Source organism: Lutra lutra, chromosome 9, assembly GCF_902655055.1.
Source record: "Lutra lutra chromosome 9, mLutLut1.2, whole genome shotgun sequence".
NCBI lineage: Eukaryota > Metazoa > Chordata > Mammalia > Carnivora > Mustelidae > Lutra > Lutra lutra.
This window is the reverse complement of record NC_062286.1, coordinates 122,851,170-122,869,943: the sequence shown is the minus strand read 5'-3', so window position 1 is coordinate 122,869,943 and position 18,774 is coordinate 122,851,170. Positions and strand designations below refer to the sequence as shown.

At 44.2% G+C, this 18,774-nt stretch overlaps 2 protein-coding genes across 3 annotated transcripts in view; one reads left to right on the top strand and one right to left on the bottom strand.

Moving 5' to 3' along the window:
- Nucleotides 1–2,655, bottom strand: part of RPRD1B (regulation of nuclear pre-mRNA domain containing 1B) — a 51,843-nt gene extending 49,188 nt beyond the window's left edge. The window contains exon 1 of the mRNA XM_047745389.1: nt 2,098–2,655. Coding sequence (XP_047601345.1) covers nt 2,098–2,248 — 151 coding nt within the window. The 5' untranslated portion in view covers nt 2,249–2,655. The remainder of the gene's footprint in view (nt 1–2,097) is intronic.
- Nucleotides 2,656–2,733: 78 nt separating this feature from the next.
- The window catches only part of TTI1 (TELO2 interacting protein 1), a 46,771-nt gene continuing 30,730 nt past the window's right edge, over nt 2,734–18,774 (top strand). For both annotated transcript variants that reach the window (XM_047745333.1, XM_047745334.1), the window contains exon 1: nt 2,734–2,785. The gene's annotated coding sequence lies outside the window, so the exon portion shown is untranslated. The remainder of the gene's footprint in view (nt 2,786–18,774) is intronic.

Below are 18,774 nucleotides of genomic sequence, written 5' to 3'. Positions count from 1 at the left end.
CTGGGATCATGACCCGAGCCGAAGGCAGCGGCTTAACCAACTGAGCCACCCAGGCGTCCCTTCTAACCTATTTTTAAACTGTGTTAAAAGGTACCATGCTAAATGCTATGGGCATTACAAAGAAACAAAAAGACTTAGTTTCTCACACAAAACACAAATCTAGTGAAAAAACAGAACTACTAAGAATGAATAAATGCTAAATTAGTGTGGGATGGGGTGGGATACAGTGATTAATTCTAATCAACAAAAGTGCTATGGGTTTGGTTGGAGTCAGACAATCACCTTCACTTATTAAAGGGGACTGAGGCACTGGGTACTTGAAAGCACAAATTTTGGCATTGGAGGGCGCTGGGCTGATACTCCAGCCATATACCCTAAACAAAGCACTTAATCTCTCCTTATCTTTACATTCTCATCTATAAAATGGGGAGATATAATGCTGGTCTCCTTAAAACATAAGGTTTCAGGAAACTAGGATCATGAGATTAGAGTTAAAGGAGCTTCACAGATGAATGCAGTCTCTGAATTGTTATTTTCCATAACTCAAATAGGGTACAAGGAGGAGGATTTGTGGGCTCTAGGCTCTATTCCCCAACTGCCCAGAAGGGACCCCTATCTCAGTATGGCACATACTTGTGGAAAGGGGAGTCTGTGCTAGAAGGCTAGAACCGGGTGTCCTCAAAGATTCTTGGATTTTCATGTCTGACAGCCTGATGTAGTAGTCTAGCCTCACCAGCTCTAAGGCAATGAAAATACCACTTCACCATCCAGGTGGGAGTCTCCATCTCACAGATAGTGGAAAACACACATAAAGTTACTTCCTATATTATAAAGGGCCTAAGACACAGAAGCTGCCCAAAGTGGTTCTAAGCTCCATTTCCTCAGCTTTCTGCTATGGAATCATTAGGGGAACAGCTGTGAAGGTGCCTACCTTCCCCACCAGACTGTAAGCAACTTGAAGGCAAAGACCATGCCTCACATTGAGTAATCAGTAGTCCCATTTCACCGTTATTTATGAAGCGCCTATACTGTGCTTGACCCCATGTGGGATGTTCATTTGTATTTGGATTACCCTGTTTACTCCTTACCACAGCAAGTTGTTTGAGCCTCAGTTTTTCCTCATCTGCAAAGTTCCTACTCCAGAGAACTCTGAGAATTTAAAAAATGACAATGTATGTAAAGATATCAGTACTGCACCTGGCACATAATTAAAGGCACAGTAAACACCAGTTTTCATCACCTCCATTTTATAGGTAAGGAAACTGAGGGTCAGAGAGGCTAGGCTGCTGGGGTCAGTGAATGGCAACACCACGCTTCAATTCCAGGCAGATGGCCTCTGGAGTCAACGTATTATCAAGCATCCAACCCAGCACCTGGCACACAACCAGCTGAGCTCAATGAACACCTGTCAGATCCCAAGCAGGGTCTTGAATCAATGAAAGATGCACTAGAAGAGGAGCCTGAGAGGTAAGGTCTAGGTAGCGTGGCCCCTTAACCTTTCCATAATGGGAGGTAACCGTACCTACTTCACAGAGCCATTCTGAGGACTAAAATGTGAGGATATTCATAAAGGTCTTAGCATAGTGACTGGCACTATGGCTCTGTAAGGGGCAGCCATCCTTGTCTCGTTTTACAGATGAGAAAACAGAAGCACAGAGAGATGAAGAAACCAGCCCAGTATCACTCAGCGAAATAAGTGGCTAAGCCAGGACTCGATCTCGGCAGTCTTACTCGAGTCCTCTGTGTCTTACTCCAAATGCCCGGCAAAGTGCCTGGCGCACAACAGCCTAGGGCCAATGCCCTCTGCAAAGCTGTCCAGATAATAATAGTCACAAGTGTCAGGAGTAGTCTGCGGGCTGGGAAAAGGGCTGGCTGAACTGGGAGTCTGGGAACCTCAGACAAGTATCCTAAACCTTCCCAGGCCTCAGTTTCCTTTTCCGAGAAATGGGGATAACACTGTCACCAACCTCAGAAGCGCAATCAGAGGCCCGGGCTTGGAAAGCAGGCTTCAACTAAGAAGCTAGAGGAGCCTCGGGAACGGGCTGGGGAGAGGTCAATCCAGGGGAGGGCCCAAGGAGCTGGACAGGGGGTGTTTACCTTTGCGGAGCTCGCGGTGCCACACAGAGACGATGGGTCCCGCGTGCTTGCGGTGGTGGATGAGCCACAAGGACAGGGTCTGCACGCTCTGTTGAGAGTTGCTCAGCTCCGAGAGCTTCTTCTCCAACGCCGACTCGGAGAAAGAGGACATGGTGGCGGCGGTGGGGCCCTGCAAGGAGCGGCCTGGGCCGCCCAGTGCGGCGGGAAGAGCGACGGCACGAGGCCGGGGCCTCACCTGACTGCCTGCGGGGCTCTTTACGGACTGACAGACTGCCAGGGGGGTAAGGAGGGGGAGGGGATGGGTCTCCGCAGTAACAGCCGCCCGCGCCGCCGCCACAAGATGGCCACCGACCTCTCACCCCGCCGAGAGCAGGGTCAAAGGGGAAGGGCCGGAGTAGCTGGGCACCGGGAGGTGTCAGAGCTAGAGGAAAACGCCTCTCCAGTGGCGGTGGCCTCCCTGAATCTCGCTCAGGGTACTTCGAAAGGGACAGACCGGGAGGGAAGCGCAGTTCGGCGGCCTCCGGAAGGCGCTTTGACCGCTCGCGCCCGCACGCAGGCGCAGCGAGGCTCACCGGAACCCTTTCTCCCGCTCCGGCAGAACCTTTCTGGCGCTGTACGGCGCGCTAGTTAGCACGCCACTTCCGGCGGGGTGGAGGAGGCGGGAGAGAGGGAAAGGCTGGAAAACGAGGTAAGGGAAGAGTGGCGGGAGCAAGAGGGAGCCCAACAACCGGGAGCCCCTAGAGGGGAATCTCGAGGGGACACTGATGCTGAGTGATCAGGATATACGGGAGGGGGGGCTTTCTCCCTCATCTGGCAGGCCCCAATCCGCACTCTTCTCTGTACACGTCCTGCTCTCTAGCTGTCCCCCCGCCCATCCCCCGCCCGCCAAAGCTTCCTTTTGGTTGTGCCAAGCCACCCATGTGCACTTTTCACGCCTTGGCTCTTGCTGTGTTTTTTCTCCAAAGGTGAGGTCTCCCTCCCCACCCCCTTCTCACCTGGTGTGCTCCCCACTCAGCCTCCAGGACCACCCTTTAATATCCTGTACTGACGTTTAGTCGGTGACAGCACTGCCATAAAACACACCTTTGTGCTCTTAATTTGGTTGCTTCGTTCAGAGAATTACATACAGCCCTTGCCCTCTGGGGAGTCCATTTAAACGTTCTGAAATTTAAGCAATATGTTAACTTTTTTGAGGGTTGGGACAGGGAAGTCAATTTTTCCCTTGACCTCCTTTAAAACGCCGTTTGAGACTGCGACCTTTTTACCTATGTTTAATAAAAAGTTTTAAATTCCAGTTATCAAATCAGAGAAATTTGTCTTTCCAGCTGCTCTGTGGTTGGTAGTAGGGAGTTAGGTTATTGTAGACAGCAGTTTTAAAATTTCCCGATTATCATGGCATTTACCAGTTATGGGCAAACTCCAGTTAAGAGACATTTTCCTAGTTGATGACTATTTTTTCTCTCACTGCACCATATTGTAGTTCTTTGCCTAGATGCTTTGACTCCTCTTCCAGACTGGAATCATCATAATCATCATCGTAGCCAATATAGTGAGCAATTTCTAAGGGCTAGACATTGTTTTCACATAGTAACACATTTAATCCTCATGACAAAGCTATAAGGTAGTTACTATGTTATTCTCATTTGGCGAATGAGGAAATGGCACAGAGAAGTTAGGTGACCTACCCAAGATCACATAACTAAGATTAGAGGGAAAGGACTGCATCTTATGTATTTTTCTCATCCCACCACCTTATTCATAGCTGATGGAGTGAATTAATATTAAAAAGGTAAATGCCCTAAAATTACAGTCAATATCTAGTCATAATTATAACCTAAGGCCTTTGAGTCCCAATCTTGACCATGTTTCTATATTAAGTAGCACTGTCATATACTGAATACTTAACACCAAGTCACTCTGTATTAAGCACATTACATACTTTGTTTTATTTAATCCTTAAAATAGTTTTGTGTAATGAGGATTATTATCACTATTTGAAAGATGAGAAAACATAAAACATGGGTGAGTAATCTGTCCAATATCACTTGGATATAGAAAAGCTAGGAGTCAAATCAAGGTTATCTGATGTCTGATCCCATGATGTCTGATCTGACTTCTGAGCCACAGATTGATTCTTTCAGCTAATAATTTTTGAGCACTATATCTCAAGCACTATTTTAAGCAAAAAGAATCTGTGTCCCCAGAAGCTTACCTCCTACAAGAGGAGGTAGATTAAAAAAAAAATTTCATGTATAAAACAAGTCAGAAAATGATACCTAATTTGAATAAAAATCAAGGAGGATGAGGAATGCATTTGTGGGAGGATAGGAGTCTATTAAATAGGCGGGTTAGAAAAGGCCTCATTGATAGGGTGACATTTGATTAGATCCCTGAAAGAAACAAGAGAACAAGCCATATGCCATATGGTAGAATGTTGTTCAAGGCAGAGGGAAAACTAAATGCAATTGTTAGACCATTGTTGGCATTTTTAAGGAACAGCAAGAAGGATGATAAGGCTGGAGTGATAGGAACCAGAAGGCTGGAAATGAGCTCAGAAAAGTAGCCAGGGACCACATAACATGGACCACATCACATGGGGACTTGTAAGCCATAGGAAGAATTTTGGATAATACTCTGAATGAAATGAGAGTTCACTGAATGCTTTTGAGAAAAAGAGGAGCATTGTGGCTCTTAGGCCGAGAACAGTAAGGCTTCAAGGGTGGAAGCAGGAAGAGCAGTTGAGCAGCTGTTGTAATAACCCAGGTGAAAGGATGATTCAGACCAGGTTTGAGGTGGTGAGAGGGGGTCGGATTCCGGGAATAGGAATCCCAGGATTCTGTCTTTAAGAGGTAGGACAGTATTTGCTGACAAATTAGGTATGAGATGTAAAACAAAGATGAATCTAGGTGGCCCCAAAGATTTCAGCCTGAGCAACCATAAAAATGGGACTGTGCATTTTCTGAATTGCAGAAAGAGCTGGGAGTAAAAGCAGGAGTTTAGGTTTGTACATGTCCACTTGGAAATACCTATCCAGGTAAAGGCTTCTCTCATAGGCAGTTGGATTTATGGGTCTGGAGTTCAAGGAAGAGACATGATAGAGTTAAACATATAAATGTGGGCATCATAAGGGGGAATAGCTGTAGAAAGAAGAGAGTTTGGGGCGCCTGGATGGCTCAGGTGGTTAAGCATCTGCCTGGCTCAGGTCTTGATCCCAGGGTCCTGGGATCGAGTTTCTCCCCACACCACCACGTAGGGCTTCCTTCTCAGCAAGGAGTCTGCTTCTCTCCCTCTCCCTCTGCCCCTCCCCTCTGCTTTTATACGTGCAAACATGCCCGTGTGAGCTCTCTCTTTCAAATAAATAAATGAAGAAAAAGAAAAAGAAAGGCCCAGTGACTGAGTGCTCAAACACTTCGTTTAGAAGTCTGAAAGATAAGATGATGACAATCTGATTTTTCTTCTTCAGTCCATTAATATTAATTACACTGATTCATTTTCAAATATTGAGTCAGCCTTCCATCCCTAGCATAAACCCTGCTTTCTCATGGCGTATAATTCTTTTTACATGCTGCCACATTTTATTTTATAATCTTTGTTTAGGATTTGTGCATCTATGTTCATGAAGGAAATTGGTATGTAGCTTTTTTATTTACATATTGTCTTTGGTAGGTTTGGTATCAGGGTAATATTAGCTTCATAAAACAGGTTGAAAAGATTTCCTCCTTTTTCTAGAAGGTTGGGTAGGATTGGTGCTAATTCCTTAAATGGTTGGTAGAAGTTCCCGGTGAAACCTTCTGGGCCTGTGGATTTGTTTTCTTTTTCCTTTTTGAGTTTTTATTTATTTTTTTTTTAAGATTTTATTTATTTATTTGACAGAGATCACAAGTAGACAGAGAGGCAGGCAGAGAGAGAGAGAGAGGGAAGCAGGCTCCCTGCTGAGCAGAGAGCCCAATGCGGGACTCGATCCCAGGACCCTGAGATCATGACCTGAGCCGAAGGCAGTGACTTAACCCACTGAGCCACCCAGGCGCCCCCCCTTTTTGAGTTTTTAAATGACAAATTCGGTTTTTAAAAGTTGTAAGTCTGGTCAAAGGTTAAATAATTTTTCTCATATTACGTGAGCTGTAGTAGTTTTTGAGGAATTTGCCATTTCGTCTAAGTTATCAATTATATGTGTGAAGTTGTTTGTAGTGTTCCTGTATTATCCCTCTTGTCTGTCTTACCCTCTTGTCAGTCTTGCCAGAAGTTTGTCAATTTTATTATCTTTTCAAAGAACCACTGCTTTGTTTCATTGATCTTTCTCTATTTTCTCTTTCCAGTTTCATTGGTTTCTACTCTGCTCTTTATTATTTTCTTCCTTCTGCTTCCTTTGGTTTTATTTTACTCCTCTTTTTCTAGGTTCTTAAAGTGAGAGTTAGATTATTGATTTGAGATCTTCCCCTTTTCTAACATGTGTATTAACTACTATAAATTTCCCCTTTCAGCATGACTGTAGCTGTGTCCCCCAAATTTTGATACGTTGTATTTTTACTTTCATTTCTGTGTATCTTTTTAAAAATTTCCCTTGAGATTTCCTCTTTGATCCATGAATTATTTAGAAATGTGTTGCTTTGGGGCTCCTGGGTGGCTCAGTCATTAAGCGGTTACCTTAGCCTCAGGTTATGACCCTGGGGCCGTGGGATCGAGTCCTGCATTTGGGGGGGGAGTCCTACTCAGCGGGAGCCTGGTTCTCCCTCTCCCATTCCACCTGCTTATGTTCCCTATCTAATAAATAAAAATTCTAAAAAAAAAGAAAAAAAGAAAAGAAAAGAAAGAAAAAAGGCAGGAAAGAAAGAAACATGTTGCTTAGTTTCCAGATATTTGGAGATTTTCCTGTTAATCTCTCTGTTGTGAGATTTCTAGTTTGATTCCATTGTGGTTGGGGAAGCTGCTGTATTCACTGTGTCATGGCCTGGGATATGATCTATTTTGGTATAATGCTCTGTGGGCACCTGAAAATGTATTCTGCTGTTGTGGGTTGGAGTGTTCTTTAAATGTTGATTAGATCCTGTAGGCATAGGGCATTGTTGAGTCCTGTTATCCTTGTTGATTTTCTACCTGTTTTATCAATTGTTGAGAGAAGAATGTTGAAGTCACTACCTGTATTTGTGGTGACCACCCCTGCTTCCCCTTTCAGTTTTAATGAATTTTTGCATCACACATTTTGGGGTTATTTTGTATTTGTATTTTGTGGTTGATTTGTGTCTTAACATAATCCATTTAGTATTGCTATGTCTTCTTTTTTTTTTTTAAGATTTATTTATTTATTTGACAGACAGAAATCACAAGTAGGCAGAAGTAGGCAGGGAGGCAGGTGGGGGGGGAGCAGGCTCCCTGCTGAGCAGAGAGCCTGATGCGGGGCTTGATCCCAGGACCCTGGGATCATGACCTGAGCCGAAGGCAGAGGCTTTAACCCACTGAGCCACCCAGGCACCCCCACTATGTCTTCTTGATGGGTTTACCCGTTCATGGTTATAGAATGTCCTTCTCTATCTCTGGTAATTATTGATTTTTCAATTCTAAAATGTCCATGTGATTTTTCTTTCCATCTCCCGTTTCTTTGTTGAGGCTTCCTATTCTTTCATTTACTTCAAGCAAGCACATAATTGCTCCTGGAAGCATTTTAATCATGGATGCTTTAATAACTTTATCAGATAATTCTCACATCTCTTTTGTCTCAGTGTTTGATGTATTGATTGTTTGTTTGTTTTTTTCTTTCAGTTTGAGACCTTCCTGTCTCTTGGTATGATGAATGCTTTTTGATTGGACATTTTTGCATTAATTTCTGACACTCTGGATCTTATTTAAGTTTTCTGTTTTAGCTGGCTTTCTCTGACACCACTTTGGCAGGAGAACCAAGTGTAGGTAGAAGTTCAGAGTCTTAACTCAGTCTCCTTTGACACCCAAGGTGAAGGGCTCCTCATTACTTCCCAGTAGAAGTGAGAGTTCCAGCACCCCATTTGGTATCCACTGTGCTGCACTAAGGGTGGCCTCCTTATCACAGGACAGTAGCAACAAAAGTCCTGACTGTCCATAAGCCTCCTCTGACACTACCCTGAGGGTGAGGGAAAGGAGTGTATATTCTTTTTTTTTTTTTTTTAATATTTTATTTATTTATTTGACAGAGAGAAATCCCAAGTAGGCAGAGAGGCAGGCAGAGAGAGAGGAGGAAGCAGGCTCCCTGCTGAGCAGAAAGCCCGATGTGGGGCTCGAACCCAGGACCTGGGATCATGACCTGAGCCGAAGACAGCGGCTTAACCCACTGAGCCACCCAGGCGCCCCAGGAGTGTATATTCTTGATGTACACTCTTTTCTAAGTTAAGAACCACTTTTCTAGAATGTATTGCCTACCAAAAAACTTCCTGTCTAGTAGAAAGTATAGGCACATAAATATTAGTCTAATAAGGGCACCATTTGACAAATATTCTATAGAGGACAGCTATAAATGAAAAGAGCCTAAAGTAATTTGGGGAAGGATTTTTGGGAAGTCTCCTTGATTCCCCTCCTCCACTCCTATTTTGTATACTCCTTTGTGTTTTTTGTTTGCTTGTTTTTAAGATTTCATTTTTTTTTATTTGATGGAGAAAGAGATCACAAGTAGGCAGAGAGGCAAGCAGAGAGAGAGGGAAGCAGGCTTCCCGCTGAGCAGGGCTCGATCCCAGGACCCTGAGACCATGGCATGAGCCGAAGGCAGAGGCTTAACCCACTGAGCCATCCAGGCACCCCTCTCCTTACTGTTCTGTTGTATACTCCTTCTTTGCAGTGTTAGACCCTCTAGGTAACTTTGTATCTCCCTTTCCTTGTCCAGAACTTAGCCTGGTGCATGACACATAGTATATGCTAAGGAAACATTTCTAGATAGAAAAAAGAATGAGTAGGAAGCTACAAAATTTCACGTGTACTGGAGGTTTAAGGTTTATCCAGCCTCTCTTACTCATTTATTAAACAAACAGTGAGTGGGAACTGCTTGGCAGACACTGTACCAGATGCTGGGAAAAATCACAAGGAAAGCTGTAACACTAAAAAGTATCCTGTTCTGGGCGCCTGGGTGGCTCAGTGGGTTAAGCCGCTGCCTTCGGTTCAGGTCATGATCTCAGGGTCCTGGGATCGAGTCCCGCATCGGGTTCTCTGCTCGGCAGAGATCCTGCTTCCCTCTCTCTCTCTCTGCCTGCCTCTCCATCTACTTGTGATCTCTCTCTGTCAAATAAATAAAATCTTTAAAAAAAAAAAAAAAAAGTATCCTGTTCTATTGGAGAGGTACACAAATAAACCAGTCACTTTAACCCAAGGCAGCAGCCCTGCAGTGCACTCTGCACACTACTGCCAGATGGATCCTGAGCGAGTACTCCTTTCATCACCTGGTGCTTACTCTTCAGAAGACAGAGTTTGTGTAGAATGTGTACAGTGTGGGGTTTCCATGCTGGAGGCGGGGGGCAGGGGGCATCAGACTGACCTTGCAAACATTTATTTTTGTATTTATTTATTTATTTATTTATTTAAGATTTTATTTATTTATGTGACACAGAGAGATCACAAGCAGGCAGAGAGGCAGGTGGGGGGTGGGGGGCGCACGGGGAAGCAGGCTCCCTGCCGAGCAGAGAGCCCAATGTGGGGCTTGATCCCAGGACCCTGAGATCATGACCTGAGCCAAAGACAGAGGCTTAACCCACTGAGCCACCCAGGCGCCCCAACCTTGCAAACTTTTAAAATAGATTCACAAGCATACCTACCATCTCCCCTACTCCCCCACCCCCCATAGATTCTGATTCAGTAGCTCTGGTGTAGGGCCCAGGAATCTGTGCTTCCATTGATCCCCCTTGATTCTGATAAACAGACTGAGGGTAGCCTCTGGTCTAGCGGAAAGTGTGCAGTCAGCCTTTGAGATGAATTCCAGGTCTGACATCACTTGCTGTGTGACCAAGCGTCACTTCACCTCTCTGAGCCTCGAGTTACTCAGCTGGTGGATGAGGAATTTTTATTACATAAAATACCTAGTACATGCCTGTCATTTGGTGGGGGTTTTTTCCAGCAAGTATTAATTCTCTTCCTTCTGTTCAAGAACCTGTATTAGCAATTCTTTTTTTTTTTTTTTCAAAGATTTTATTTATTTATTTGACAGAGAGAGATCACAAGTAGATGGAGAGGCAGGCAGAGAGAGAGAGAGAGAGGGAAGCAGGCTTCCTGCTGAGCAGAGAGCCCGATGTGGGACTCGATCCCAGGACCCCGAGATCATGACCTGAGCCGAAGGCAGCGGCTTAACCCACTGAGCCACCCAGGCGCCCCTGTATTAGCAATTCTTATGTCTAAATGCTTGTCTGTGGAATCTACGCCCAGTTTTTTTTTTTTTATCCATATACTGGTTATTCAGAGTTAGAACTTTTGGAAAAAAGTCTTATGTACCAAATTTATGTAGGTTGAAGAAATTGAAATTCATGGAAATCGTACTGCCAGGTGTAGAGCAAGGACTCGAATCCAGATAGTCACATTTGTGTTCTTATTCTGTCCCTGTCCTAGAAACAGCCTAAAAGTAGCCCAGCCAAAGTCTAGAGCTATGATTGCCCCTTAAGAATGAATCTAGGGATACATGGGTGGCTCAGAGGGTTAAGCTTCTGCCTTCCCCTTGGGTCATGGTCTCAGGGTCCTGGGATCAAGCCCCGAATCGGGCTCTCTGCTCAGCAGGGAGCCTGCTTCCCCGTCTCTCTCTGCCTGCCTCTCTGCCTCTACTTGTGATCTCTCTCTCTCTGTCAAATAAATAAATAAAATCTTTAAAAAAAAAAAAAAAAGAGAGAGAGAAGGAGAATCTAACAGGATCCTCCCATAAAGGATGATGTCGGGGCGCCTGGGTGGCTCAGTGAGTTAAAGCCTCTGCTCAGGTCATGATCCCGGGGTCCTGGGATCGAGCCCTGCATCGGGCTCTGCTCAGCAGGGAGCCTGCTTCCCTTCCTCTCTCTGCCTGCCTCTCTGCCTACTGTGATCTCTGTCTGTCAAATAAATAAATAAAATCTTTAAAAAAAAAAAAAAAAAGGATGATGTCGGCTACCTGTAGGAATTACCCAAGAGAAGAGTATGGCAGTTTTTACCCAGAATCCAGTTCAGGCACAGCTGATATTAAAGCTCTAACAACAAGAGAACCAGAGCTTAGAATATGGCTGTTGACTCAACAGGCATTTATTGAATATTTGCTGTGTGCCTGAAGCAATAAACAAACCTGTCAATTATCACTCTTCTAGAGCCTATATTCTAGTGAGAGGAGAGAGACAATAAATAAACAGGTAGATAATCTGGTTTGATGGATGGTGCTAAGTGCTCTGGAGGAAAACTTTGTCAGGATGAGGAGATAGTGCAGGGGTGGGGAAGAGGGAGGATAGATTATAGTTTTAAACAGGAGTGGTCAGAGAAGGCTCACTCAGAATTCACGTTTGAGCAAGCCCTAAAAGTGATGAGAGAGCAAGTCTTGAGGAAATAATGGTAGAACAGCAAGTGCAAAGGCCCAGGGATGAGCATGTCAGCCCTGGATGAAGTGTGGCTCACTTGCTGTGATGGCATCTCTATCTTGTCTCTACATTTACAAGGTGCTTTGATTTTTCTTCTTCCTGGCCTTTGCTTGTAACAGCTGTTTTACCTTGAGCAGCCTTCCTGCATAGCTCTAAACATGTAATCCTCAAATTCCAACACAAGTCCCCCTCCCTCCGTGAACACTTCCCTGTTGAAGTTCATTCTTTTTCCAAATGTCTTTTGTACTTCTTTCCTTTTTTCTCCCTTTTCCACTTCTTGATTGTATGATATAGTAAGTGCCTTGTGATCTACCATCTTATCCTTTTAAGTGTCTATAAGGTATAGCATCTTTTCTGGTGCCGATTCCTCCATTTCTCTTCACCACCTATATGCCATGGCCCAGGGATGGTCTCTAACCCATCCAGTGACAAGGCAGAGAGAGAAGGGGAAGATGGGGAGAGGCTATGGGTTCACCCATGGACTACGATTGTGGATCTCTTCCCTTGCCTCTCAGTGACTGCTTTCCATGACCACAGCTTGGGTGTGCTGAGCTAGAAAAGACATAGTTGCCCATCAGCAATCGAGAACTGGTTATTCAGGCTTATGTTTATTCAGTCACTGTCTGCCACAGTTGAACTCTGGGTGGTTTTCTCCACTCAGCCAGAGAATCCACTCTTTCTGAATGCCTCATCCCAGTGGGCCAGAATGCCCCTGGAACCATCAGTTACAGAAACATCAAACTTTGCAGCACCACTTTCAGTAATCAGGGCTGCATTTTATAGGAATAGAATCTGAGACTCCTCAGTCTCTAAATCTCTAAACAATTTCTTTTGTAATTGACATATTGTCACACAAGTGTGATTTCATGGCCATCCCATAAAGGTATATGATTGCCTTTTATAGTCATGTCAAAGCAGCAATTTGGTATACTGTCTTCCCTGCAAAAGCTGGTTTATATATTCTGAGTCTATAACCTGTTCTTTTAAAGATCTCCAATTGCGGTAAATCTTCATCTGTATAATACTCCATTGAGAGATTATACCACAATTTATCCATTCTCCTGGAGATGGGCATTCAGGGGCAATTGTGGATAGTATATTCTTGAACACACCTTTTGGTATGTTTATGTATGTATTTCTGTTGGGGATTTATCGAAGAGTAGAATTACTAGGTCATAGGGCATGCATGTGTTTACCTTTAGAATATTAGATCCTGCCGAAGAGTTTTCCAAAGTAGTTGTACCAGTTTACATGCCTACCAGCCTTGAATAAGAGTTCTAGTTGCTTCATTTCCTTGCTAACAACTAGTATTTTCTTTGTCTTTTTTTTTTTTTTTTAAGATTTTCTTTATTTATTTGACAGACAGAGATCACAAGTAGGCAGAGAGGCAGGCAGGGGTGGGGGCAGAAAGCATGATCGCTGCCAAGCAGAGAGCCAGATACAGGGCTCAGTCTCAAGACCCTGGGATCATGACCTGAGCCGAAGGCAGAGGCTTTTAACCCACTGAGCCACCCAGGCGCCCCTCTTTATCTTTTTTTTTTTTTTTTCCTTCCCTTTTTTCAGCTTAGCCCTTCTGGTGGATGCATAATGACATTTTATTGAAGTTTTGAATTGCATTTTCCTGACTTAGTGATGTGGAGTATCTTTTTTCATATGTTGATTAAGCATTGGGTATCCTCTTTTTTGATATGTCTGCTTAAGTCCTTTCCCATGTTTTTCCTGGGTTGTTAATGATTTATGAAAAATATTATCAATATGAGTGTTTTGTCAGATATATAGCAAACACCTTTCCTCCCTTTACGGGTTGTCCTTTCACTGTCTTAATGGTGTCTTTTGAGGAACAGAAGTTCTTAATCATAATGTAATCCAATTTATCCTTTTCTTTCTTTCTTTCTTTCTTTTTTAATAGTTGGCCCTTTTCTATATCCTGTTTAAGAAATCTTTGCCTACCCCAAGATCACAAAGATGCTCTTCTCTGTTTTCTTACATTTTCTTTACATTTCACATTTAAATCCAGTGTCAGATGGAATCAAGACATACATATTTTTTCCTATGGATAACCAAATGACACAGCACCTTCTGTTAAAAAGACTGTTCTTGGGGCGCCTGGGTGGCTCAGTGGGTTAAGCCTCTGCCATCAGTTCAGATCGTGATCCCAGGGTCCTGGGATCGAGCCCCGCGTCGGGCTCTCTGCCCCGCAGGGAGCCTGCCTCCACCTCTCTCTCTCTCTCTCTGCCTGCCTCTCTGCCTGCTTGTGATCTCTGTCAAATAAATAAATAAAACCTTTAAAAAAAAAAAAAAGGCAAAGATACCAAGATTTAAAAAAAAAAAAAAAATGTTCTTTCCACCAGGGCATTTCAGCTTTTGCCTTCATGAGGTACGTGGATCTCTTGCATTTGAGGGGGCTATTCTGTTCCATTAGTCTGTTTTTCAATCTTTATGCTAATAACACACTGATTTTACTTACTGTACATGTACCGTAAATCAGATAGTGAAATCAGATAGTGAAAGAACTTACACTACCACAATTTACCAATCTAATTTCTCTTCAAGATTGTCTTTGCTGGAGTGCCTGGATGGCTCTGTCAGTTAGGCGTCTGCCTTCAACTCAGCTCATGATCCCGGAGTCCCAGGATGGAGTTCCACATCAGGCTCCCTGAACAGCGGGGAGCCTTTTCCTCTCTGTGCCCCTCACCCCACTTGTGCTCTTTCTCTCTCTCTCTCTCTTTCAAATAAATAAAATCTTTTTTAAAGGGGGGGGGGCACCTGGGTGGCTCACTGGATTAAAGCCTCTACCTTTGGCTTGGGTCATGGTCTCAGGGTCCTGGGATCTAGCTCCGCATTGGGCTCTCTGCTCAGCAGGGAGCCTGTTCCCCCCTCTCTCTCTGCCTGCCTCTCTGCCTACTTGTGATCTCTCTGTCTGTCAAAGAAATAAATAAAATCTTAAAAAAAAAAAAAAAAAGATTGTCTTTGCTATTTGAGGCACTTTGCATTCCCATATCAACTTTAGAGTCATCTTGTGACTTTCTACAAAAATCCTGCTGGGATTTTGATGGCTACACCAATGATTTTCACCCAAGGGCCATTTTTGCTTTCCACGGGGCGTTTGACAGTGCCTGGAGAAATTTTTGGTTGTTGTACTTGGAGGAATGCTACTGGCACCTGGGGACAGAGGCCAAAGATGTTAGTAAATATCTTACAGTGGATAAGACAGCCAACCACTAACAAATGATTATCAAACCTAAAATGTCAAAGGTGCCACCGTTGAGAAAATCTGCATTAATGTAATCATTGTTTCAGGGAGCTCTCTACTATTTTATTATTTGTTTCCTATATGACCACTGGTCTTTTTCTCATTTTTTACCTTTTTTCGGATAAATTTAAAGATATTTATTGTCCTATTTTTACTGCTGTCTGAACTTATTAAGTATATATTCTTTTACAATACTTTTGGCGCTTACCCTACAAATTTAAGATTATTGTACCACCTCCTCAAACTATTGGACTTTTAATACATGTAACTCCTTTTACATCCCCTCCCATGCACCTTTGTTTCTACATTATTGTCTTGCACTTTGGTTTTATATCTATACTTAAATCGTAAAAGACATAATCATTTTGTATAGTTAGCATTATTTTATACCGGTATATTCTATTGTTCTTCAATCCCTCCTACATAGCCGTGCTTCTGTCTAGGTTCATTTTTCCCTCTATTTTTTCCTTTAGTGCAGACCTGATAGCAATGAATTCCCTTAGTTTGTTTTGTTGTTGTTTTTAAGATTTTATTTATTTATTGGACAGACAGAGATCACAAGGAGGCAGAGAGGCAGGCAGAGAGAGAGAGGGAAGCAGGCTCCCTGCTGAGCAGAAAGCCCAATGCGGGCCCGATCCCATGACCCTGGAATCATGACCTGAGCCGAAGGCAGAGGCTTTAACCCACCGAGCCACCCAGGCGCCCCGAATTTGCTTAGTTTTTATCCAAAACCATCTTTATTTCACCTTCAATTTTGAACGCTGGCTTCATAGGGTATAAAATGCAAGCCTCATAGTTATTTCCTCTTAGCCCTTTAAAGATGTCCCTCTCCTTCTAGTGTCTTCCAGATTTCATTGTTTCTGTGGAGAAGTATCTGTCAGTCTTACTGCTCTGTTACTTTTAAGATTTTTCTTTTTAGTTTCAGTTTACAACAGTTCGGCTGTGATCTGTGTGTCTTTGTACCGCCAACCTGGGTTTGCTGAGCTTGAATCCGTGGGGTTGATCTCTTTCATGTGTTTGGACATTTCTCAGCTGTCCATCCCCCAGCAGCAGCCTTCTCCCAGAAGCCATGTATATTGAGAGCTCTAAAAACTGCAGGTTTGTCCCTCTCCACCCCACATGACAATATTTTAAAAGCGTTGTGGTTTCTCTTTCCTAAGTGACAGCCTTTGGCCTGGGCCACACTGTAATCCTGAGCTCATGTCAAGGGTCGGCAAATGCAGCAAGGGCAATAAAATAAAATGAAGTGAAATGAAAAAGCAAAAAAATAAAGAGAAACAGCTATCAACCGTTGACTCACTGAACATTCCCCCCTGGCGAGAGTATCCGTCCACCTAGTCCCTGTTGCTTCCACAACTACTTATGTTTTAAGAAATTGTTTTTGTAATTTATCTGGCTTTTTGTAGTTGTCAGCAGGAGTATTAGCTTGCCAGGACCCTACCATATCCAACTTCAAGGCAGAAGGGGCCCGATGTTTTTGAGAGCTTGTCATGTGCCAGATGCCTTTCTAGGTTTGATGTACAGGATTGCCCCGTCTAAAGCAGCTAAGACAGAAGGATAAATCCTGCAGCAGACGGAATTCCATAGTAGCAGTGTGCATGGAGGTGACTGAAACGGGACAGAGGACGCGAATGTGAAGGAGTGCCACCTGCTCGGGAAGTTGCAAGTTTTGTCATTTCACATGGCTGCAGTTCCAGCTGGAAGGGTTGAAGCTGAGGTTGCTGAGCTAGGCAGGAGCCCGATGGCCAAGGGCCCCATGTGCCATGGTGAATAGGCAGGCTAGGGAGCACAGTTGAATTCTAAGCAGCGAAGAGGGATCAGATTTTTGTTTTAGAAAGATTATGTACATGTTACTGTGAAATGTGGATCCAAGAAGGGCCAGCACGCGAGGCCAAGGGCCCTGGAGGAAACAGTTCCAGGCAGTCCAACATTAAATAGATGGTTAACGTCAGCAACAGATTTGAAAGATGTTGAAGGGGTAGCATTGATGACATTGAAGAGAATGGGGGCATTAAGAGGGAGGCGGGAGAAAGAGAGGCTAAGGTTTCTAGCTCAGGTGAAGGCCGTAAATCACCAGGGGGGCACCGACAGTCGAGCTGAGTTCAGTTTGGGATGTACTGTGTCTTCCCACTTCATTAGCTCTATAGTTGTTTGTGTCATAGAATCTGAGAGCGTAGTTCCGGGGGGCCCCAGCTTGTGTTCTTGAAACTCCTGAGATAGATAAAGAGAGATGTAGAGCCCCAGGCCATTGCCTTCACTCCAGCTTCAACCAGACCCTCTGATTTATTCTACCTTGTGTGGGCTTCCACTTCAACATTTTATTTGAAACAAGTTTTCCACTCTAAGAGAATGCTAACAGTGTTTCCTTCCTCATTCATCTTCCTGTTTAAGGTCTCTGTTTTGAGTTGTTCATTTGAATGGAATCCATTCTGAAGTACCTTCCTTCAGAGGGTGTGTGGGTCATGCCCTCTCTGCATCCTTGCTCTTGTTCATACAGTCTGACTGGTGTCTCTCTTGGCTGTATATAGGACTTGGGGGCCACAGGCCTTCCTTTGCAGTCAGTAGATGCTATTCCGTTGTCTTCTGATGTCCCTTGTTGCAGATGAGAAAGCCAGACCTGGTCTTCTTCTAAGTTATTTGTTTGTTTCTTCCTGAAAGTATGTATAATTTTCTTCTGTCTCTTTTAGCATATAGGAATTTTACCAGAGTGTGATTAGGTGTGTGTCCTTCTGTCTTTTCAGTCTCCAGGTAAATCTTTCTGCAGCTCAGGGAAATGTTTCATTTGTTTATTTGTTCTGGCTCCTCCATCTGGTCCTTTCTCTCCTTCCAGAATTCCCTGCTATTTATTTACGTGTCGGTTCTCCAAGTCTCATGAGTTCCGTCTCTTTGTATTTCTGCTCTGAGTTTTAAAGTAGCTCTCCTAGGTCTTCCAGGCTGCTGATTGGCTCTCAGTAGTTAACCGTCTTTTTTAAAAAAAATACCATCACTTGAGCTTTTTCGGTGTGGAAAATCATGTTTTTAAAATCCTAAAAGATATCATTTGTCTTGTGATCAGACTTTTTTTTATCACTCTTATTATTTTTTCCAATTCTTGTCTGTCTCCCTTAGTGGTTCTGTTAGTCTAAAACTCACCACCTCAGACAGTGCTCTGCTTGCTTTTCCTGCCTTCGACTCCTGGGTTGCGTTAAGTGGCTATCTTCCTTCCCTTCTGGTGTTCCAACTACAGTACCTCAAGCAGGGGACGGCACAGCAGCCTCTGGGTCACGTGTGTGTGAGCCGGTGACAGTGGGATGGCAGTAATCCCTGGCCGAGCCTTCTGCCATCAGTAGCCTGAGATAGGGCAGATTTGAGTTTTCTCCCTGGGTGGGGGGTCACAGAGACCAAGAGGTATCCCCCCAGCAAGCTTCACAGTGACCAATATTGCCCTTCCTTGCAGAATACCGTGAGGCTCTGTGGACCAGACTCTCTCCAGGGTTTTAGAGCCTGTTTGTTGCCCTGGAGCCCTCTCCTGACCCAGGAGGAAAATCCGGCACTGACTCTCTCTCGCTGGGCTGAGCAGGTCTTGCCCACACCCACCAGGCACCACTTGCCTGTCAGCCCTGTAGTCAGTGGGGCTCTGGAGGGTTCATCTGGAGGAAGGGGCATCATCTATTCAGAAGCCCCCAGTAAGTTGAGCCAAAAGAGAGAGAAAGGGGTTGGGAGACACAGACGGACTGACAGACCTCACCAGACTAGACGATCTCTAACCTCCCTCCAGTGCCAGCGTTTTACAGTTGTACTCGTTTATGGTCTCCAGCTTCAGCTCAGTCCTCAGTACCCTTGGGCCACACTTTTATGTCTTCCCAGCATGCTCTGCTTCCCCAAAGGGAAATATTGGAGACTTTTATTTCTCTT